The sequence below is a fragment of the Natator depressus genome, chromosome 9 (genome assembly GCF_965152275.1).
Source record: "Natator depressus isolate rNatDep1 chromosome 9, rNatDep2.hap1, whole genome shotgun sequence".
NCBI lineage: Eukaryota > Metazoa > Chordata > Testudines > Cheloniidae > Natator > Natator depressus.
This window is the reverse complement of record NC_134242.1, coordinates 40945723-40970127: the sequence shown is the minus strand read 5'-3', so window position 1 is coordinate 40970127 and position 24405 is coordinate 40945723. Positions and strand designations below refer to the sequence as shown.

Below are 24405 nucleotides of genomic sequence, written 5' to 3'. Positions count from 1 at the left end.
AATGATTGTGTTTAGTTAGAATGATTTCTTTAAAAAAATCCTTTTTGCAAAGACAGCACTACACAGTTCTAATTTCATGTGCACAGATGTTCACGGGGGTCTGCTCGCTAGATGTTAAGGATATACTTGGGCACTAAGAGCAGGTGGCGCTTTGGTAGCAAGTCCATACATTCTATTCTGTTCTTCTTCATCTCTGTATCAGCAATGGGCAGGTTAGGTTCACTGTACCTTCTTAAAGACTTGTTTACATTTGACACCGCCTACTCTGATTTCCTGAAAGGAAAATATGAGTCATAAGTGTGACTTACACACATGGATGTACTGTGTAAATGTCAGTTTCTAAAACACCTACTTATATGGTTAAGTCAAATATTAGATGGACAATTACAGTGGATTCAAATTAAGGAACAAGTGTTAGAGTAATTCGATAATAGGAATGTATGATGATGCAGCAACAATAACTGAAATTGGATAGAACTGTGGAAAAAAGCTAATAATTAGTACAAGGGCCAAATATCCAGCCTAGGATTCCACTGTTGTAAGGATTCTCACTTTTGCACGTTACTTTTTGCACACATCAAAATGGACATTTATCCATTGTGGGCATACAAGCAGCATATCTGCATATGCAAATTGAATAGTACCCAAGCTACATGTGCAAAAATAAATTTTTGCATCTGCATAAGGACTGTGTCCTCACTGATGCATGGGTAACCAGTTGCAAGTGCCAAAAACAGAAGGCCGCTGAAAAATTGCCTCAGACTCAGACAAATTAGATGGAAGAAGTATATTGAACAGTGAATGGACCTGGTACTTTTCTGTTTCATTACACATTATGTAAAAGAGGGAACCAAGAAGGGTGCAATCCCTAATTTATGTTTGGATAGCTCCATGAAGATAATTGGTAATGGAGAACTGACAGGGCAGAGAAGAAGCAATTTAGAAGTGATCCAGTGCATTTTGCAGTGCTCTGTAGGACAGAGGATTTTACCCAAAGGCTGGATTTGAGTGGAGCATGCTTGGTTGGATATCCAGCACTTTTGTCTGGTGGCTGCCATGTTGCGTTTCATAATCTAAGACTTTTTAAAAAATAATTCAGTTGCTAGTAGAGGCTGCAGAGATAAACTTCACAGTGTGAACTGCAGCATGTAAACAGATGCAGTGATATCTACTTCAGGTTGTACCCATCTTGAGAGAACAGCTCTGAGAGAAGTATGGAACACTGTTTATCTTAACGAATGTTCATGCTGAAGCCAAATAAGATCACAACAACACTTTTGTTGCTCATCAAAGCACCCAAAAAAGAACAACCATTTTATGAAAATCTGCACAATATGCTGCAAGTAGCTCCTCATTTTGGGGTCACAAATGGGCAGAGATTAGGAAACAGCCACCACTTACTTTTTCAGATCTGCTCATTGATTTTACTTGAGCAAACTTAGAAAGAACGCAAGAAATTAAATCAATATGATAAAACAAAAGAAGAGGAAATGAAATGTGTTCAAAAATAAATTAATAAATGCCCATGATCTAGCAATGGATATTGCTGGAATACAAAAGACCAATGAGGGTGAAGGAAAGAGAGCAGAATATGATCAAGAAAGAAAGGCATGTACAAAATAGGACTGCAGTTAAAAGGAAGGTATATAGAAATCGTATAAAATGATTAGACAAACAAACGAAGGAAAAGGAAGCTTCTATCTAACTCAACAATTATTTAAATACTGTAGATAGAGGAAAAGAGAAACAGATAAAAAAGCCTTCAAGTACACAAGGAACATAAAGTAAAATAAAAGAGACACTGGTGCCTCTGAAAGATGGGGATGATAACTGGTTTGGCTCAAGTGTTCGCAAAGGAACATTGGTTAGGAAGGAAACCACTACTGAAGAAAATCAAGATAAAGTCTGAACAGATAATTAAGACATTAAACATCTGGAGCGAAATCCTGACTCCACTGAAGAGAATGGGAGTTTTGTTACTGACTTCAACAGGACCAGGATTTCACCCCAAAGACTAAGGTTCCAATCCTGCAAGCTGCTCTGCATAGGTAGACTCTTATTCCCGCACAGAGCTCTACCCAGGCACAACAGCTTGCAAGACTGGGACCTAAGACACAGAACAAGCAAAGAGGATCTGTTCCAGAATCATCAAGGATGTAGCAAGAGAGATGGAGAGGATATCATTAAAAACTGGACATCTCCCATAAGCAGTAGTTACATTTACTATGCTATTTGCAGTATTTTCCACATTAAATATAGGAAATACGGCAATAAAGATAAATACCACAAGGTGGTACATGGTCATTGAAAAATGAGAGCCACTGTAGGTGGTGTTCTGGAGAAGAAACAGCCAATTACAGCTTCACAAACATTACTTCAGCGGTGGAGACAGTATTGAGAAAACCTCCTGAGGGATAGGAAAGGGCTGAACTTAGACATTTCTGACTTGACTTAACTTAGAGACCTAACTTGGAGAAAATTTTTGAAAATGTCTTACTGAACGTTTTCAGGGCGTGAGACAAAACTGACAGGGAAGCCATGAACATAGTTTGCTAGGACTAAAGGAAAAATTTTGATATAGTATCACACAAAAGACTAATCTAGGACAGTAAGTATATTACTGGGCAGAGCTACTTGAATGGATGGCTGGATTTCAAAGGTACTAGTAAGAGGACACAGTTCAGGATGAATGGAAACAACTAGTAGAGTTCTACAAGGATTGGTATTAGAACCAATTTTGTTCACTCTGATATATCAATCTGGAAGAAGGAACATGCAGTAAAGTTATGAAACCTACTGATTAAAAAAACACCACAAATTGTGAGAGGCAGTCAATACAAAAGAAAAAGGCTATAAAATTCAGAAGGAACTGGAGAATGGCCAGATAAGTGCCTGTTTTAAGTCACTGTAGTGAAACAGAATTTGAGGAAGGAAGGGGGGAAAAAAAAAAGAAAAAGAAGACCATCATACTACAAAATTCAGACCAGGAGAACTAGCAGGGTGCAAGCATCTGGTGGGAAACTACTAAACTCCAAGGCATAACACTCAATATATTATAAAACTGTGCAAATGTTTAAATAAATATTTGGATCATTGTGTAAAGTTCAATAGGATCATAAAATAATTATTGAAGTATCATAAAATATGTTTATGGTAATTTGCCTTGGCACCAAAGGGCTCTCAGAATGACAGAGACCTGAAGATCTCAATTATTTAAAAGTTTCACAAGTTTTAAATAAGGTCAAAGGAGAGGAGACCACAATGAGGATTCCAATGGGACTGAAGATGCCTTTTTGAGTTAGTGAAACATACAAGAAGTGACAAAATGTACATCAGAAAAGGCTGGGCATTAAAGCAATTTAGAGACTTTCTCCATCCAGAGTATTTTATATACAGCAGTGTCAGTACTTGGCTGGTACAAAAGAGTGTGATTTGGTACATGTCATGCTGAGCTGGAAATGGCAATGTTGGTTATGTGTCTGCTTGAATAGGAACCCTCCCAGTGGCCCAGAGAGCCCTTGAAGCAGCAGGTCTGGATGCTGAAAAGTCAATGGCACTTAAGCACGTATGTAATTGCTTTGCTGAAAAGGGATGGAGAAATACATGTCCTTAAAGTTAAACATAGCGGGACTCCACATCTGTGCTGCCATTGTGACAAGGATTACTTTCTCCATGGCTCCTAGCAGACTTCCCCTGCCTGGAGCCTGAATATGCCAGACATATGTAGGAATGGGGACCGGGACAGCAACAACAACACATGTAAAGATATGTGTTACAGATAGACGTGAAAAATCGGGACGGGGTGGGGGGCAATATGAGCCTATATAAGAAAAAGACCCCAAAAGCGGGACTGTCCCTATAAATTGGGACATCTGGTCACCCTAGTTACAGAACAAACTAGCAAAGGCTACAGAGCAATTAGAAGAAATGGTTTTTAAAAAGAACTGGCTGCTTTTCCCTGTGATAAGTGCTCTGCAATGTCAGTGGGAGATCCAGCTTTGACTTTTGACCCCCCTCATTAACTTCTCTCCTCAGCAAGGTTTGGGAGCATTATTGAAACAGCACGCGTTCAGCTCCACAGAGGGAACGAATGAACGAAGGAGCTGTCACGCAGATTGATTCAGAAGCAGGATTAGCAGGCTCAAAGGGGATTCCTATCCATTATTTCTTGATGCAATGATGGTAGCTCAAGGCCAGTGTGCCAAGTGATTTAAAACTGGGGACAATGAGGCTATACTGACTGTGAAAAATACATGTGTGGGTGAAATCTTGACCCCACTGAAGTCAGTGGGAGTTTTACCATTGGCTTCAATGGGGCCATAGTATCATCCATGGAGGTCACACACAAAGGCATTAGGCAGTGTGTGGAAAAAAAAAATTGATTACATGGGACAGACCTAAAATGTGTTTCTGGGCCTCCTTCCCTCCTAACCTTTCGCAGACCCTTCTATGCAGTAAAGTGGCATTCACTTGGCTCTGGGTGCTGTTGCAGAGATCTCTGATGGCATTGTGCTACTGATCTGGAGACAGGGATTCAGCATTCTAAACAGAAAACTCCTAGGTGCTGCGTGAATTGAACAGTGAGTGGGACTAAAGATCTGATTTTCTTCCTTCAGTGGGAAAAGAACATTTTACCACATCAGGTAAGCCTCAAAGAGGATGTTATGAACCTCTATCTAGAAAAAAATGTTATAAACTTATGTTAATTGCTGTTAACTAGGAAATATAGAGACAACAGTCAGAAAGAGCATGGCGTTTTACAAACAAAACTGCTCTCTTTATTTTCTAAGCCAGAATTCATTCTGGCCCATATTTAAAAAGTATTTTTTTCTCCCTCTGGCTTATGCAGCTAGATACAGAATTTCTTCAGTCCCCATACTGTTTATATCACTGAGTGCATGAAGGATATTTCTATGACATGTCTTCCTCTGTGCACACAATTTAAATGGATAGATCTGGGAACAAACAGTTAACACAAAGATTGCGTGAATTTAGAACATTGCTCTTTGCAGAAGGGGCATGAGAGAATAATGGCCCGGCATGAAATTATTGCTTTACAAGCAAGTCAAATGCAACACCAATGTTTAATTACTCCACAGTAAGCCAAGATAATGTGCGGCAAGCTGTGTGCTGTTACTTTCACCATTTGAATAAATAAGAGAAAAAATTATGGCATCTAAAACATGTTACATGACCATACCAGGTGCATTTCATCTCCTTCGATCCACTGGGTCCAACCACGGCCTTCTTTTTCTCCTTTCTGTACGCAAAGAAGTTTATCTCCATCCCAACTCACGTTAGTCTAGCAAAATATATACATGTTATTCAGCATTATTATGGCATTCAGTTGCATCTATTACACTTAGGTGGAGTCAATTTCCTTAAAGGAAAGCTTCAGTGTAATACAATAGCTATTTTAAACACACTATCGCATTACTAAGAAGAGAAGAGTATATCTCACACACACTTTTTTTTAAACTTCTTGAAGTCATTAAAAAGAACAATTAAATGTAGTTTGATGGCAAAGTCTGAGCCGCAGGAAATGAAGCTGGGTGTCTCAATACACCAGAAAAGCAGGAGACTCTTAAAGCTGTTGTAAGAATCCATGTGGTATAGTCAGATCTATGATTTTTTGGTAATGATTTCTTCACAAATGCTGACCCTCAAGGTCAGGAGAAAAAGCTGCCTTAATTCACATGTATGACCGCTCTCCCTTTTTTATACACATATGCACTCTTTCCATTGTTGCTCAGACTAGTAGTATGTTTCCAAAAGGGCCTGAAATTTTGACCTTCTAAAAGTTACGTTTCCCATCATTAGGTAGCCTCCCCAATCCTTCCTTCAGATCCTACACATGCCTGGGGCCAACTACACCCTGCTTTAAAATAATAATTGGCTGTACCTCACAATAACTGTCTAGGCCTTTCCTGTGCATCCAAATGCTGAGCTGCAGTTCATGTCCCAGGCTGTCCGACATCATCAATCAGGACTTTCTGTGGAAGTAGCATCTCTGCCTGGGAGACCCTTCTTTAGTTATGGAGATGCTGAAACTATGACAGATTTCCTTCATTACGTTTTTGGTTTTATTAAATACCCTTTTAGGCCCTGGCTCAACAACCCTTTCTTATTTAGCAAAGCACTCAAACATGCCCTTAACTTTAAGAAAGGGTGTAAGTCCCAGTGGCTGTGCTGGGTTGGGCATAATTCTGTAAACATTTATACATGACTACCTGAGTAGTTCAATGGGACTTCTCCCATGAGTAAAACAACTCACACGTGTAAGCATTTGCAGGATCAGGCCCTAAGGCAGTACAGCTTATTTATCTTTAAAAGCAACGACTAGATTTTTTTCTTGTAACAATGTACGATGGATTGAAATGAAATATTGTTTTGTGATATAAAAACAAAAAGGTGATTTTTGGCTCCATTACACTAGTTTTACTCCAGTGTTACCCTGAGCACTGGTAGAATAATACTGGTTTTAAACCAGTGTAACAGAGTGGAGAACTGAGTCCAAGGAATAAAAAAAGTAAGGAATTACTGTGCAGATCTTGAAAGCCTTGAAGACATTGCCTCTGTGAGCAGTCAAAAATGGAGAAAAGGTTTAATTCTACAGACATTATGGAAATTCACTTGTCTCCACCTTGCTTTTTTTTAAAAAGAAGTCAGCCTACATTTGTCATGCTCAGGAGTTGAACACTGAATAGGGCTTAAGTACTACTCATCCCTATTCTTTTTTGAGGATGTGTATGTTACAAACAATTAATTCTCAAATGATAACCATGATAGCCACCATCTATAAATCCCAGGGGAAGCTTCCGACTAAACAAGCATAGAAAATGAATCATGAGAAAGATTGCCAGGGTAAATAATTGTAAGCGAGGCACTGTCAGTCATATGGAGTCTCTGAAGACAAACTATTCAACTGTCCTTGCTAAAAGTCTCTCCACTTTTTACAATGCATTCAGAAATGTTTTGGTCTTTCCCTCTAAAATAAACTCAGCAGCAAATCACGTTCATAAAGAACCACCTACATTTTACTGTCTTAATACCTTACTACATGAAGGACTACTGATTACGACATGTTCAGCATATTCATCTGACAGGAGAAGATATGCATAAAAATTATTGTGAAATAAGTCACAAAGGGTTAAAATGGCCAGTTAGAAAATTCGAACTTCTAAGATGTAGATGTTCTAGCCATTCATGAGATTCACAAGCGTAACACTAGTTTTCATTTGTCTCTTTTTGCAATGTCTATTTTAAAACCAATTTCCATTAAAGATTAAGTTGGCTTCCTTTACTGGTGGGTTCCTCATGGCCTGAACCCTTCCATTAAGAATTAATGATAGCTGCAGATATGCACAATGCTGCCATGGCAATCAGCAATATTGTTCTATCCACCCCCATACGCACTAGTAAATGAAGAGTAGGAAGGCTATGCGGGCTCATGAAATATACTAATGGAAATGATTAAAGCAAGATGTTTAAGAAATGTTGGTGAATATACAGGACATACTCAAGGGACACTTATTAAGGAAAAAGCATCAACAACCTCCCATTATTATTTTTAACTACGTACCTTGACTTTTGCAGATTTTCAGGAGTCTTTGTACCATAGAAGAAAGTAATCAAATTGTATTGGAACTAATCAAAAGCAGTTTGTGATAAACAAGATTAAGTGACAAAGGGGGAGGACAATGGGGCTGCATAAACTGAGGGCAAGATCTGCACCTTAATTATCTACATAAATATAAAGGCCATAAATATTCTATAAAAAAGAAAAATTAGAGAAGGTCAATATCAAGGCATTCAAAGAGTGTGTGTGGGGAGGAGAGGGGGGTAATTTCAAAACAGAAGAAATATTCATTCACATTACCGAGCTCGACTCTGAAGCTACACTGGTTTACACTGGCTGAGGATCTGGCCCACTCACCTTCCTAGAGAACTGAGCGAAATGCATTCTTCCCATTGCATAGTGGGTAGCGGGGAACGGAACTGACCCGATAACTGTGTTTTGCCAAGCACAGCCACAGTGAAACTTAAAGCCTGTTTGGCCTGTAATGCTGAATACAGCATAGAAAAATCACTTCAGTGAAAGAAACATTTACAAATAAAAGGCTCAGTCCTTCCCCAATGAAGTCAAGTGGAGCATTTTCTACTGACTGCAAGTGGAACGGGAGTGGTCCCAATGAAAGCTAATTGTAGAACAAGTACCTATGAATATTAGTTAAAACTGGACAAATATGGCAAAAAATAAGTTTCCAAATATTTGTTCTAATAAAGCCTGTAAATTCACTTTTGTGGCATTCACAATACTTTATTTCATTCCTATGAATATTGAACCATTGATTTGTTTTTGGTTTTTATTCACAAATTAGGTAAGTCTCAAACATACTTGTGAAAAATGCGTTTGGTGCCATGGTTTTTGCCAGGAGGGTGAATATATCCATCTTAAAATTTGATTCCTTTTTATCTGTTTATAAATTCTTCAGTCATCCAATCCCAGAGTGTAAACAACAGTTGGTGACTCAGGCAACCAATAGCAACTAATCAAAGTGAATAATGTATCAACAATTCATAGTCTGAAATAAATTCATATAAAGCTGTCAAACAATTCTGAATCATGAAAAAATCTGTAAAAATGGACCCCCCCCCCATGTGAAGATAACTTATGGACAGAAAAAAAAACTAAATGTATGTAGTAAATAATTCACCACATATAGTTTGCCCAGATAATGTAAATCATAAGACACAAAGCAGCAACACACTGGGCCTGATTCTATTCTGATCTTACACTGACGTTTACCAGGAATAACTCCATTTAAATCAGTTGCATTACGTAGGTGTAAAGCCAGTGTGAGATCAGAATCGGGTTATGTTCATCCAATGCTCATATCAACAATAATAAACTTTATGCATCTTTGTCTAACTTGTAAGAGGTCTGATAACTCCTCTCTAGTCTAGTTCAGCTGGGGAAAATAAAGAAATCTTTCTAGCAGCACAGGGAGACAACTTTATTCCCCCCCTCAGCTTTCTAAGGTGATTAAAATGCTGTCTGAGCACAGAAAAATGCAATGTTTTTATGTTCCTTTTTACCAATCAAGGTTAGACATTCCTTTAAGTGATTTAGCATGACCCCCCAGAGGCACAAGGCAAGAGATTGCATTAATTCTGCAGTTTTATTACCTAGAATTCCCAATAGTCTTTTTTGCCTTCTCTTTGGATGCATGGATATACATACACACTTGAATGGTGCAAGCAAATCAAATCTTTTCTGACCTTATGTTGTGCTCATTTTCCTACAGGATTCAAAGAGAACAGAACCTATTAGAGAAGAACACAGTGTTCTCCTCATCTTTGTTCCAGAGGTAGCAGAAATTGGTATGTCAGGAGAATTAATCTTAATCAGTAGTATTTTATCATTGGGGGTTTTCCCTTTAGCTGAAACTCTAATGGCTGATAAAAAAAAAAAGCAACTGAGAAAATACTACTGAGAGCTAGTGGAAATAGGGCAATATTTTTGGAACAGAAGAGATCTATTTCTATTTTCCATGAGATGTGACCAGCTTAGCTACAAAAACCATGAGGAGTCCAGTGGCACCTTAAAGACTAACATTTATTTGGGCATAAGCTGTTGTGGGTAAAAAACCCCACTTCTTCAGCTGCATGGAGTGAAAATTACAGATACGGGCATAAATATATATTGGCACATGAAGAGAAGTGAGTTACCTTACAGGTGGAGAACCAATGCTGAAGGCCAATTTAGTCAGGGTGGATGTGATCCGCTCCCAGTAATTGAGGGGGAGGTTTCAATACCAAGAGATGCACTTTAGAAATCTCTCTTCTATAGAGCACATTACCCACCATATGGACAAGCAGGAAGAAAGCTTGCAGCGCTGCTGCCTGTTGCATAATGCCATCTGCTGGACACCACATACATCTAACAGACAGCTAAGACTCAAGAGGAAATAGGTGAGAGAGATGTGGAGATAGAGTTTGGGTCTCTGAATGAAAAATTTTAATCCGGGTTCATCTCTTAAAATCTTGATGTCATAAATTAATAACAATTCACTGAAGCCTGGGATTCCTTGCTTCCTTGAAAATCTTACACTGCCTGGAGGATAAAGTGAATATTTCAGTTTCCATTTCTGCCAGTTTGACATCCTTCCCATGAATAGGGCATATTATAGGGAAATAATATAGGAGACATTAAAAAAAAACATCCAAAGGGTATAAACAGTTTTACTTCAGCACAAACACGGCACTTTAATCACCATAATATTACTATATTATTGGAGTGCATTACACAACTTCTAAAACATTTAAATCTTAGATTAAACATGCTGGGGAAAGGCTCTATGTCTATGATTCAGACATTCAGAAGGAAGCTATGGAAGTACCCTGCTGGGGTTTACATTGGAAGATAAAACAGTTCTTTTCCACTATAAACTAATTAGTTATACAAAGAAGAAGAGTATTTTAGAGAGACAAGGTGGGTGAGGTAATATCTTTTATTGGACCAACTTCTGTTGGTGAGAGAGACAAGCTTTTGAACCACACAGAGCTCTTCTTCAGGTCCGGGGAAGGAACTCCAAGCATCACAGCAATACTTAGAATATTTCAGTGACTCTTGGCTGGGAGACACCCAGTTATTTCAAAAATGTAATGTAGATTTTTGGATTCATAACTGCTTGTGCTGCTGCTTCTACTTCAAACAGTAAACGAACCCTTTAAACCTTCCTTAAACTTTTCATTCTCTTAAAAGAAAAGACCCCCTTAAATTATTGTAAACATTAACTAAGGCACAGAATACAGTGCTGAAGTGGAATATTTGTGTAGTCTGTAATGACTTTAGTTTGAGGCAGAAAACACATGACAGTGGCAGGCAGGCATTTGGCATGATGATTGTGTCTCACTGTGTGCCTGTTAGGATTACTTACTGGCTCGCTGTAACTCCTGTTCCCGACAAATACAAAACACACTGACATCTTTAAAAAAAAAAAAGGACAAGACCTATAGATCTATGCGCTGCAGACCTACAGAATTCCCTAGCAAGCAACATGTGCTTACCTGGGGGATACCACCGGTCCTGAAAATTGCACAACACTTCTGATTGTTAAACTTTAGTTAAACTCCATTTTTGCAGGTCACAAAAAAGGGTAGACTGGACAAAAGAGCTTGTTAAGGGGCTTAAAGTTATTTCAGTGTATCCATTAACAATCAGTTAGGATGCATGAAATTAAGTGGTATTGTGATGGGAGCTGGGCACTGAGCCAGGACTTCTTGCTTATATTTCTGACTCTGCCACTTAGCTGCAATGTGACCTTGGACTAGTCACTTAAACCTCTGTGGGTCAAATGCAGCTTAAAGCGGGTACAATATCCACAGAAATTTTAGAAGGAAACCAGTAGTGATGTCCTCCTGATAGTACTGTGTCTGTGCACAATCACATAGCTCCTTCTCCACACACAAGCCACAACCTTCAATAGCTGCTTGTATTTTAGGCCTCTATTTGACACTGGGATCTTTAAAGTCACCCCCAACAACTTATTCACCTGTAATAGTTCTGTTTTGCCCCCATTTCCTTTTACCTTTTTGTGCTAAAGCCTCTCTGGGTTTTCTATTTCCAAGTTACAAGAAGGTGGTTGTAAATACTATTAATTTACTTACAATGTTTTTAATTCTAACTGTACAGTACTTGAGTGCTTTAGTTAGCAGGTCTGAGGTGACTCTACAAAATAGATTGTACTGTATTCACTGCCCCAAATAGGTATCCTGGAGAAGTCTGAGAAAGCACAAGCTTTTAAACACTCAGACGGCAAATAAATCTTTCTTCTTCTATCTCTGAGGTTTGTTTTATCATTTTTTGCCTTATATTATACATATTCTTGATGAGCTGAGCTGTATGGTCTCAATTAAACTGCTTTTCTTCAGATGTCTTTATTTTGCTTGGGTGTTTAATTCACTAAAAAAAATTGATTGCCTCATCTGTTTGTGTGTTATGAACATTGTAATTTAAATATGCATCCAAAGCAGCAGCATCTTCCTGAAAAGGAAAGCCCAGAATACACATTACACATGCCCATTTCAGCAGTAACACTATTGTCTTCAAGTGTGGGCCAACGAAAATTTATGAATGGAACATTCAGTGAAACCAAACAAACCTATTGACTATCCTTTTGCATTTCCCCCAGTGGCAACCACACTAGTGTAGTCTTCATGGAAGTAAGGTCAGTCACAATTCCTACATTTAGTGATAAATCATATTGACACGGGGTCACAAATATCGACTTCTAAGATTTACTCCAGTATTCATCAGAACTGTTTTATCAGAAAACGGTATTTTTCCCTTTGTGGCCCAAATGCAAAAGCCTTTGATGCTGGCTTTCCAGAATGTTTCCTGCTGTACTATCCCTAATGTGCTCACATGCACAGTGCAGCATATAATCTAAACCTGCTGGCATATCTTATTGGTGAATAAAAGACAATAACATGAATTGTTCAAAGATTAAAGAACTATTTTTTTTACTGATCAAGAACAACAATGGACGTTTAAGAAGAATCCCACCTTGTAGCATCTAAAGATGTGAATTGTAGCTACTGCCTTTCATCAAAAATGTGTTATTGATTTCCCTTCCTTTAGGGGACTACAGCATAGGCATTTCTGTTTTTCTTCCTAATACCACTCAGAGAGGTGTCTTTATATTGCCATGCAGCAAATGGCTGCAGTGACCCAAGACTGTATGCCACATTCCCGAACATAGTCCTTCTCAATCCAGTGATTCTGTTGGTATCTTACTCAATGAAGCCAATAATAGTTGAGGGTGTTTAGTACTTTGCAGGATGAGCCCCTTTTGTGTCATTTAAAGCAAGCCAAGAACACTGCAAGGAAAAACTGCGCAAACTTCCAGGGCACTACAGAGAGATGCAGAGTTATTGTTGCTGACTCACCAGACCAGACCCCAAGAGTAGAAAAAGGGTATGTGTCTGAAGCTGAGAAAACTAGGGGCAAAGGCCCTGCAGTGACAAACACAGGTAATATGCCTTGATCAGGAAAAAAAACTTAGATTGAGGTTCTGTGTTTTGTTAGTTAAGGTAACAAAAGTTTGCAGCACCTCTGTCCTTTCACTCTTCTCTACAGAGCTTTAGAGCAGACCCAGTACCAGGAATCCCACAGTTTATTGCTGAAATGAACAAAATTATGGTCATCATCTGATGTGATCAAACATGGAGCAGAAAATTCATCTTTCCCTTTTGACCTATGTCAGAATTTGAATTTACGTCTCCAGCAACGACAGGTTAGCTGAAACAATCCATTAATCTACCTTCTTGTACAATATTTTAACAATATTTCAACTACTACGCAGAAATTGTGAACACAGTGGGACTGAAGCAGTCATTAAAATAGTCGTTCTTTACATCTACAAGTTGTTTGAGAAAAATGCAAGTTACAGGAGATGGAAGACTGACTCAGGTGAGGAGAAGAAATGGTAGGCCTCCTCTGAACCCATGACATGGCTCCTCTGCAAATAAAAGACAACATGGGTGATATAGTCATCACCGGACTAGCGACACAAAGACAAGCTAATAAAAACAGAGTACAATTAAAGTGACATAGTATGAGTTAGTGTCACATGGACATTCTTCTGACACTTCTCTAGTCATACAACAGGAATCATCGGATGAGATTTAGTTGATGGCAAAGTCTGATACAGTAATATCGAGTACAGGTGGACAATCAAAAATCCAGGAGATCCAGGATATCTCAATAAATATACAAAAGCTCACTGAACATCAAACTCATAATAAGTGTTGCCCAAACTGTGACTCAGAACCATAAGCAGGAATAGGACAATGTCAGCAAAAAGACAGCCTAGAGCTGAACAAGTGAACTAAGCTCAACAAGACATTCTATCTACTTTGTAACAAAGAGTTTCATCTGGTAGTGCATGAAGCAACCCGCTCTCCTGAAAATGCAGTTTCTTTCAGTGGACCTTCTGAATCAAAAATGTGTGCACTTTTTATCTTCCAGCTGCAGTTGGGATTTGCACATGAAATCCAGGAAGCTGAATCCGCTATGGAAATGCTGAGAAAACAAAGCTATTAGGTTCCCAAACTGTTGAAGTGCTACAGGCTCTGAAACGCAGCAAAAGAAGAAGATGACCTGAAGAACATGATGCCTGAACCATGTGTAAGGAAATCAGTTCCTTCATGTTTCCTATTTGCCTGTCTGTGTGTGTGGTTTTTTTGTTTGTTTGTTTTTACAATCATGAACCTTGACAAGCCAGAGACAAATAAAATTTCTTGAACAGCACCAGTGTTCTGCTGGAGAAAGTATGCAAAACTGGCTTCCAACAAGGTTCTCAAAATGCAAGTGATCTACAGTAGTAAGACAATGTTGTATCCTAAGAGATGCTCTTACTACATGTTCAATGAGTTTCATGACAGACTTGCCAGAAGTCCAAGAAAAATTGAAGTTTGATGCAGGGAAATACATTTCTTCCGCAAATGACTCATCCCAAGTATACAAAGCTTTTCAGCATCTACAAAGAATTTTAAAATGTTTGGTTTCTCCTTTCAGCTTGGAAATGATCCAGGTGGGCAGGAACTGTAGCTAAAGAAGTGGTGCCAAGAGCTTGGCTGTCTGTGAACAGAAGGACCACGCACAGCCTATAGAAACATTTGTGTCATTTAGTCTATGGATCTGAATGTATTGTGTTTTGACCTGACTATAGAAATTAAATGCACTTGAAAATTGTCTTCCACTCCACTGGAGACTCTTCCACTGGGTTTGGAAAAGTGGACCATTGCGCTGGAATGTGGCTTAGAGATGGAGCCTGTGCTGGAAGGGCTGCAAAGTTGCTTCCTACTGAAAGTGAATCCTCAGGATTCTTCAGACAGATTTCTTCCTGGGGTGTACGTGGCAGTCGCACCTCTGCCACCCTGTCAAAGGATGCAACAAATATTCCCAGGAGCGGAGGGGAGAATGGGGCCAGGATTAAGGTATCCCTCTAGTGGCATTATCGATGTGTTGAGCCTGTGCTTCCTAGCCACATTGGGTAGATCTACACAGCAGCTGGGAGGGGCTTCCCAGCATGGATAGACACACATGTTCGAGCTAGCATGCTCAATATAGGATGGTGGCTGTGGTGGCATGGGTGGCAGCTTGGGCTAGCCTCCCATGTGTATACGCAGGAGTTAGTCAGGACTGTACTCGTGAGGCTGCACTGCTATTTTTAGCACACTAGATAGAGCAGGGTGAGCATCTACATACATTGTGTATGTACACAATGGAGCTGTTTATTTCATCCTTTCCCCCACACTCACACTTGTACTCTCGCTACCATGATCCGGCCCCCGGTGTCCTGTCTTCTGCTTCACTTTGCAGCACCAAAAGTTAATTCAAAGCAAATAGGTTGGTAGGGTGTACCACAATGTCCCTCTCTTGCTGTGGGTGCTCCTCTGAGTTCTGGCACCTGGCAACAGAAATCTGCCACTATAGGACTCTGGAACATGTTTGTTCAACTAGGGTATGTTTGCACAGCAACTAGATGTCCACAGCTGGCCCATGCCAGCCAACTCGGGTGCTCAGGGCTCTGGCCGTGGGGCTGTTTCATTGCTGTGTAGACTTCAATGCTTAGGCTGGAGCCTGGGCTCTAGGACCCTCCGAGGAGGGAGGGTTCCAGAGTTGGGCTGCAGCCAGGGCCCAGAAGTCTATACAGGAATGAAACAGCCCTACAGCCCGAGCCTGAGTCAGCTGGCACGGGCCAGCCGTGGGTTTTTCTTTGCTGCATAGACATACCCTTATAGGCCTGCTCAAATCTGTACTGAAAGACAAACTCGCCAGAATTTGTGGGCTCCGCAGCAGAGGGCTGTAAATTCTAGCATGCACTAGCATGTCCCACACTAACTGGCCTGTATGGACACTGTGGGTATGCATCAAAAGTTCCTTAGTGTACCTCAATGTAGTACTGTTTGAAACAAGCCCAGAGGATAGAATGGTAGAGAGACGACAGGGACTGAGGGATGTTTTATCCTCAAGATGGGGGATGTAAGGGCATACTTGAAAGCACAGAGCTGTTAGAGGAAGTAGAACTGTTACAGGAGGACAGAATCAGAAAAGGAGGCAGGAACACAAGACACATGAATCAACCTGTGGGTCAAGTGGAAGGGCTGCGGATTTAGAGGCAGGTTGTTCAACACATCTCATTAAAATGGCACAATTGATAATGGGCCTCAGACTTGTGCTGAGTACTACTTTTCTCTCTGAGCGGTCCCATGGAAATCCCTGTGATTATAATTACAGGGTGCCTGCTCTTCTGGTAGACATGGTCTTAATTATGATTCCTGATATAAAATAGATTAGCAACAGTTCATTCCTCTCGTAGAATCCAGTAATACCGTGGACTAGACCCTCCCTAAATACTTGTTAATTAACTTCACATCTTATGTAATGTTATAATGGGCCCAATTCTGACCTCACACTTGTGTAAAGCAGAAGTGACTTGAAAGAAGCAGGTAGCCTTGTACCTGGTGGGAGAGAGATCAGAACCAGTCCTATCAAGTCTACTTATTCCATTATTGAATGTAATGGAATAAGGTTAAATTTATTTGTAACAGTCAAATAATTACTTTAAACTATTGTAATGTACATGCAGAATAGACACATCCTTTCACAAATTTAAGGCTCGGATAATTAGTAAAGGTAAAGAATTTTTCTATGGCTAATACAGTTAAAGTCAAATCCAAGTAATAAAACTCAACAGCAGAGGGAAAATACTGTGAAAATATACATTACTGCTGTGGACTGATATGAATGAAGGCATCCTGCTTGCATTTCTCAAAAAGATAAAATTACATGTTATAACACAGCTCTTTCTAAGCAAGCACTCTATTCTTAAGGTGAACGCATTGCAGAGAAAACCTATTAAAAACAATAAAAGAAACACTTTCTAAAAAGCTTACCAGAGATCAACCAACTCCAACAAGGACTCGGGCAGGTGTCAATCCTTCCAACCCTTTCTCAAGGATTGGGGCCCTTCTTTGAACAGAAGGTCCTGTCCATTTGCTGGATCAGTTTAAACTCAGACTATTTATCCCTGAGTCATTTATTTGGCTCTTGGTCCCTGGAGAATCAGTATATGTGAGCCTTTCCAGGAGGTGGTATCTTTGTGGTGGGGTTACAACTGGGCTGATTTGCCTTAATCTCCACATGCTGTTTTTAGTTCTTGGAGGAGGGGTAGTAGCCCTCCCCCGTGGTGGGAACACATCATACATAAACCATTCTCTTAAAACAATGGACCTGAAAGATACTTAAACTTAATTCAGCAAAGGTCCAACAAGCCCTGTCTGGCCTCTAGCAGTGATCAGTATTGATGCTTTAGCAGAGTATAAGGACAAAAACCCTGACAAAGCACCTAGCTCAATAATACCAACCCCACTCGTGACATTCTGTACCTTCTTTAAGCCACATCAAAGTCTTTGTTCTCTGATAAGAATCAGCTCAATTTCTTTAGTCTTTCCTCATCACAGGTGCTTTTGATATTTGGAATTATTCTAACTATCCCACAACCTGTCAAGGTTACATTTTCCCTATAGAAATATGACCAAAATGTAAACTAAGTGTACACAATGAAGAGTCACCAATTTTTTATCTTGTATCGATATAACTTACTGTTTGTATTATCTATTAATTCATCTGCTTTTTAAAAATAATCTACACACAGTGGACTAGTGGCATCACAGGGGATTCTGATATAAGCCTATGATTCCAGGAGCTGGTGCTTTAAAAAAACCACGAAATATTGTGAGGTAAAATTGCAAGAGTTGGCAACACTGCTGAGAAGTCAGGGAATGAGCAAGCAGATAGGATCTAGGAAAATAATAGTTGTTAGTTAAAAGGAGAGCTGCTGTACAGATGTTATTCACAACCTCTGCAACTACGTAGTTATTTATACCGGTATCATCAAAACATTGAGGTCTTACATTAGATGCTTACGTCCAACACAGTTATGTATATTGCCAACAAGAATTTTCTCAAAACTGAACTTCCTGATACCTCATAGGCAATATCTCTGTAGTATGCTTCTAGTACATCAACTCAGTGTAGGATTTACTTGAACCACTTTTCTATCAAAACAATATTTACTTCTACACTGTGACTCAGAGGATGGGCTTCGGCCTAGTTTCACAGATGTGAAAAGGCAGCACTTTCCTGATTTTACTTCATTTGGAAGCACTCATACAAGGCCAGGTTGTGCTTCTATTATCATTTACTAACAGTACTAACATAACGCCAAAAGGCCCCAGCAAATGTCTCATAGTAACAGTGTCTGCCCTGAAGAACTTCCACTCCTTGCCTTGTCTATTTAGATTGTGAGAAAAAGAGGTATTATCCCCAGCCTACAGATGGGAAACTGAGGCACAGAACGATTCAGTGACAAGCCCAAGGTCCTACATGAAGTCTGTTCTCTCAAGTCCCAGTTCAGTTTCATAACCACTGAACCATCCTTCCTCTCAGGATACTCAAATCACACTTCCGCCCACAGAGGGGAAGTGTGCAAGATGCAACATCTATTTGGAAGATGAAGCCATTCTCACCTTCCCAGCTCATGCCAGTGTGGAAGAGAGGAGGAATCAAGGCCAAATTCCACCTTCTCCCTGCTTCTTTCAGAGTGACTTGCCCCCAGGAACACTAGGCAAGAACAGTCCCTGTGCTTCTTGTGCCATCCCTTATTTGTGCCAGGGTCAGAAACTAGTGATTAGTCACTCAAAGGCTATGGGCACCTGTAGCGGGGTGGTCACCCTGCTCTGGCCCTGAATGGGTTAAAGCAGCCCTGGAGAGGGCTGTGGCGGGGAACAGCGAGGCTGATTGGGGGAAGCAGCCACAGCTGGGGCCATGCCCCAATCAGGCCACAGCTGGCCTTTATAAGAGGGTGGTGGGCCAGAAGGTGAAAGAGTCTCACTCTAGCCTGAGAGCTGGAAGGGTTAGTTGCCTGGGAGCAAGGTACCTGAAGCTGAGCAGCGCTGGGAAAGGGCAAAGGGAGCTTGGGGAGCTCCAGCCTGATTAAACCCCCAGGCTGCAGGCCTTGGTGAAGGCCTACACAGGTACTGGGGCTGCAGAGGGGCAGCCCAAGACTAGGCAAAGGCAGCAGGTCCAAACCCTTTGCCAATGATGAGTGGTCATTACAGACTGCAGTCTGCCCCAATGAGCAGGGGCTAGATGATGACTGGCAGTAGCCACTGGGGCAAGGTGGGTTTAGAGGGTTGGGGGTTCCCCTGGGAGGGGAGACCCAGAGCGTGGGGGTACTGCTGGGGCAGAACCCCAGGGTAAAGGGCACCGGGGTCCAGGAGGGACATGGGGCCAGCGGCAAGCGAGACATTGGCCTGCAGAGAGTGCTCCAAAGCTGGAAAAGAGCTAATTCCCAGGACAACCAGCAGGAGGTGCTGCGCCAGTAAGTCATCGCACTGGTACAGCACCACATTGCATATTGTTCCCAGGGTCTGGAGAGCAAAATAACCTGAGACAGTTCCAGTGTGCAACCCTCCTATGATGTAGGAGAGCTGGGATCTCATTCTTAAAAAAATAATCCATTTATAATTCCATAGGAAGCACTAAACTATAAATTACACTATTACCCAAGGCAATTCTGGTAGATATAATGAGGCTAACATTACTAATGTATTTATTTAGTTGCAGAGCTGCAGCTCTAGATTGTTTATAGCATTGGTGGCCAAGATGTCAGATCAGATTTGGTGAAAGTGTCATATCTCAGGTATATTCCCCCAGATTCCTGACTGGAATTTCAGAACAATTGCAGCAGATGATGCCACCCAGGTAATCCATCCTGGGTTTTACAGCAAGCCCAGTGAATTCTGGGACAAGTCTTTGAGAATTCAGTCAGTATTGTGACTCATGCAAACCACACAGGGTCAATAAAGCTTAAATAGTTGTATACCTCTCTATTGAGCCTCTATGCCCTGATTTAAGGAGCTGCCAGTAACTAGAAATGCTGTACTATACTATACCACCTTTTGGGGGGAAAGAGAAGAGGGAAGGAGGGGAAAAAATGCCTTTTTTTCCCCTCCTGGTGTCTGGGCTCTGAAGCAAAGAGTACTGAAGGTTTAGCCCATGCAGTGGCTTGACACGTATCTAGCCATTCCCTTTCACCGGATCTCATAAACCTTCCTTTTCCTGCCATTGCTAGATCAAAAGTAAACTTCTACATCCTGATGTCAGAGAAAAATATTGATCAGTCATAGAGATGGCCAGGTTTTTTTAAGAATGGGAGCCTATTATTTCATTTCTGCTTTGTTTCCCTGCTACAATGGCTGGTAAAATAATTTTCTTTAGCTCGTCAGCAATTCCTGCGCTTTAGGAGATTGCAGAGATGGCATGCCCTAGGACTAATGGGAGAGATAATATCCAGTCTCAGACTTATCTAAGTAGCTTGATAGTCTTGAGCCTTTTCTGCTAATTGGTATTATTGGTCATGAGATACCTCTTGCCAGAGACAATATTTTGTAAAAGCTCACAAGGGAGAGCACTTGGAGCCACTTACTTACTGTAAGATTTGCTCTGGTTTTGTCTTGTTAAATGGATGTGCTAAGCCTGCTGTCTGTAGTGTAGCAAAACTCTCCACTGTTGACCAGTATATACTGGCTACTTGCATATATATTATATTGATAACATGTATTATCCACACCATATATATTAAGCACAAATATTACTAAACATAAATATAGCAGTTAAATAGCCTAAATTGGCCTATATCTTTATTATACTCCTGTTCACTTATGCTCAGTATTCCATAACACTTTGCATACCTGAAGTAAGCTATGGCTTAAGTAGATAGGAAAGCTGTCAGGATCAGGACATGTGATTATTTTATTATAGCAACAGAACAGGAGTTCCCCTCACAAGCTATCTACCCTAGGACAAACCTAGGAGGTGTCTTCACGTTCTTTAATACCTCCAACACATGTGTTCAGAACAAAAATAAGGGGTACACCACGCTACCAGAAAAACAAGGTAGAAAGCTGATCAGTTAAATCTACAAAAAGAAAAGGAGTACTTGTGGCACCTTAGAGACTAACCAATTTATTTGAGCATAAGCTTTCGTGAGCTACAGCTCACTTCATCGGATACATTCAGTGGAAAATACAGTGGGGAGATTTATAGTGAAATCTAGTTTCACATGACATACACAGTACCTTTCGTTGGTAAACAGGTAGGGGATAAAAAGGGTGTAACTTTGGGAGCACGCCTTCTGCGCAAGGTGAATGTAACAATGCTGCATGAGACAGCTTCATGGAAAATGGTATCATCCATATAGATCCTTTTTCCTGTACTATATTATTATTGGCCTAGATCAATAAACCTGACTGGCATTGGTTATGGCCTCTTGTATATATTTCATAACAAACCAGAGTGTGGTCAAGCAATTGACTATACAACTTCTCAACACCACAGAAGTGAGGGAAGGTAGAGAGAGAGAGAAAGAGGAAAAGCACCAGTTCCTAAACATTAGGGGCCTCCGTCCTGTCACCCTTGCTCATATTAAGTAGTAAACTACCCCACCGAAATCAACAGGCTTGCTTCTGTGGTGAAGCACTACTCAATATAAGGGTGGCACAATTTGGCTGTAAATGACTTTTTGAATAGCAAATGTCACTCTACAATGACATTATACTGGAGACAATTTAAACCTAGTGCCTGTTCTTTAATAAAAGAAATAACTTCACATTCAAGTTTAACATTAACATTCCTTTATTGTAAAGACAAGCTAAAACCAGTTTGCAGCCCTGTCTAAATGAAGCTGTCAAATACAAAAATAAAAATTCTAAGAACAACCACATGAAAATGTCTTGCCTCCGCATCCTGCTGCAAGACCTAGGATTATTACTAATTATTTCTAATCTTTTTTTGTCATGCAATAGTAACAGTTCTAATTCTTACCATGCATTTGCGATCATCCACCCCTGCTAAATCCTCCTCAAACTCTTTTCCTACATCAAATTCCATGATGTAGTTTCTAAAAGTGCTTAGCGTTTTAATGATCATATGATCTCCATTCTGAATGATTTCTTTGTCAGGTTTTAGCAAGTTGGCAATTTTTCTCACAGCAATGTTTACATCTGAAAGCAAAACAGAAAAAAAGATTTGCAGTAAAGCCACAAATCTTCAACAATACAAGACTTGTACAACTTGAGAGGATTGGGATGGACCAAAACACAAGTAAATAGTTCCCTGGCTGTTTTACTAAAGTTAATTACAAGTGAATTAATTTGCTTACTTGGAAAAAACCTTGTACCCTTTACATTTATTACCACAACAAACGTGTTTCTAAACAAACAGATGAAAGGAAACATGACATTACTAATTCCTACTGAGATATTTGACACAAATTCATTCTGATTACTTAAAAATGCTACTTCTATAGAAATAAGCATTTTACATACCTCCCTGCCAACTGCATACACACAAACTTTTACATCAAGCACATTTTGTTTTCTTTCCACCTACATGTATGTTGAGAGAATAATTTTTGCTTGCCCTTTAAAGTTCTGTAGCTGAATCTCTGCATAGATTAGTGGTAGTAAGGTAAAAAGCAAACAGGTCGCTTAAAGCAAATCAAACAAAACTTTGCATAACACAGAGTAATCATATTTTTTGAAGAAAGCATTTTTTAAAGACTGCATTAAAATTGTGGTTGTGACTATCCCAGAAGAAATCAAATCCAACCTGACTAAGATAGGTGGCATTTTATTGATTATGTGCTAAAGAAACATGAAAGGAATCTTACCCAGTGCTTTCAGATACTCCTCAAAATTGTCATTGCTAAGCATTTTCCAGTAACCATTGAAATTTGCAGGCATTTCTGGGGTATATGATAGCCAAAACCAAAGCCTCAGAACAGCGAGTTGATTCTGCACCACACAGCTCAATGCCTGTCCTCTGTGGCGAGTTTGAACTCTGGTTTCTTTTATCTGTTCTTCAGACCATGCAGTTATATGAGCCCCTCTAATCCGATTACTGCTGAAGGGTTACCATTAAATCCTTCCACAAAGCTGAACCTTTTAGATTTATAATGACAGCAGGATGGCTTCATTTAAATGGAATGGAACATTCACCTTCAATACAATGGCTGTAAGGCCACTGATTATCCGGGTGTCCATTTTATCCACATTACTCCTCCCCTTCTATGCTGCTTAGAAAATAAGATGGCTGATTTAGGCATATGGATGGATATTACAATAGGTGGCTGGCTGTAGTGGACACATTGGGTGGCTTCTGCAGACAATTGAAATCCTGTTTGTTTGGAGTATTTGAGAATATTTTCAGTGGTTTTTTTTATCTCTTCCCCTCAGAAGAGGATCACACAAGCTCTACCAGTGAAGGTAATTGTGTGTTCTGTTTCAGAGTTTAGTAATAAGCCATGATTATACAGTCATCTTCAAGTGAGGGGTGATGCCAGCAGATATCGACTGGTTGGTGAATTGATGGCTCAGGAAAAGCCAGTCATTATTCAGCAGAGGTTATTATTAGGGAGTAATGGCCAATTCCAGTTATCTTATGTCTTCATCAGTGCTGCATGTCTTTATTAATCAGAGCGTGCTGTTAGTTAAGGGAATGCAAACCATGTTCAGACACTGGAACAAGAAGCATTTCAGGAGACATTAAATACTGCTGAAATGAGCAAGTGAAAAGTTGGTGCTACAGTACCAGATTATTCAAACAATAATATATCATTGCTTGAGGGAAGTAGCCTGAGATTGTAAAATCTTCCTACACTTAGGGATAGGTCATGGCTGTCAATTTAAAAGCAAATAAAACACTTCACACAAGCTGTAACCTGCCTGTGGCATCCACTAATGTAAGAGTTCATAAAGTTAAACTGCGTAGCTAGATTTGAAAAGGGGCTGGAGAATTTGATGACCAAGTATACCAGTGATAGTTGTGCAAGCTGAGATACAGATAATCAAATCTCATGCTTTTGGACAGAAGCTAAATCACCACAGGGCCAGTAAGAAATGTTTCCCCTACATATCCAGCATTGCATGATAAGCTCAGTGGGTTATGTACAGTGGGAGAAGGTGGAATGTCACCTGGAAAGCATCATGTAAAAGTAGCTACTTGACATTACAATGTACCAATGTGACATGACGCAGTATTGCAAATACTATATTCGTATGTTCCTAATGCAACAGTGGGCGGGGCAACCAGGTTGACATCATTCTTGATCCATCAGGCATTGGAAGTTCACTGATAACTGACGAATATCCTCTTGGATCTTCAGAAAAGATGTATGTGGAGTAAATAAAATGTAACTGTGCATGACATACTGATGCAACAGGAAAAGGAGTACTTGTGGCACCTTAGAGACTAACCAATTTAATTGA

The 24405-nt window shown here is 40.1% G+C and overlaps 1 protein-coding gene across 1 annotated transcript; it reads right to left on the bottom strand.

Annotated features, from left to right (window-relative positions):
* On the bottom strand, window positions 1-23298 carry RBP1 (retinol binding protein 1). The gene is made up of 4 exons (XM_074963965.1): window positions 22809-23298; window positions 21962-22140; window positions 5201-5302; window positions 1-273 (listed from the first exon to the last, which is right to left on the bottom strand). The coding sequence occupies exons 1-4, from the start codon at window positions 22879-22881 to the stop codon at window positions 220-222; spliced, it is 408 nt and encodes a 135-aa protein (XP_074820066.1). The 5' UTR covers window positions 22882-23298; the 3' UTR covers window positions 1-219.
* Window positions 23299-24405: the final 1107 nt, after the last annotated feature.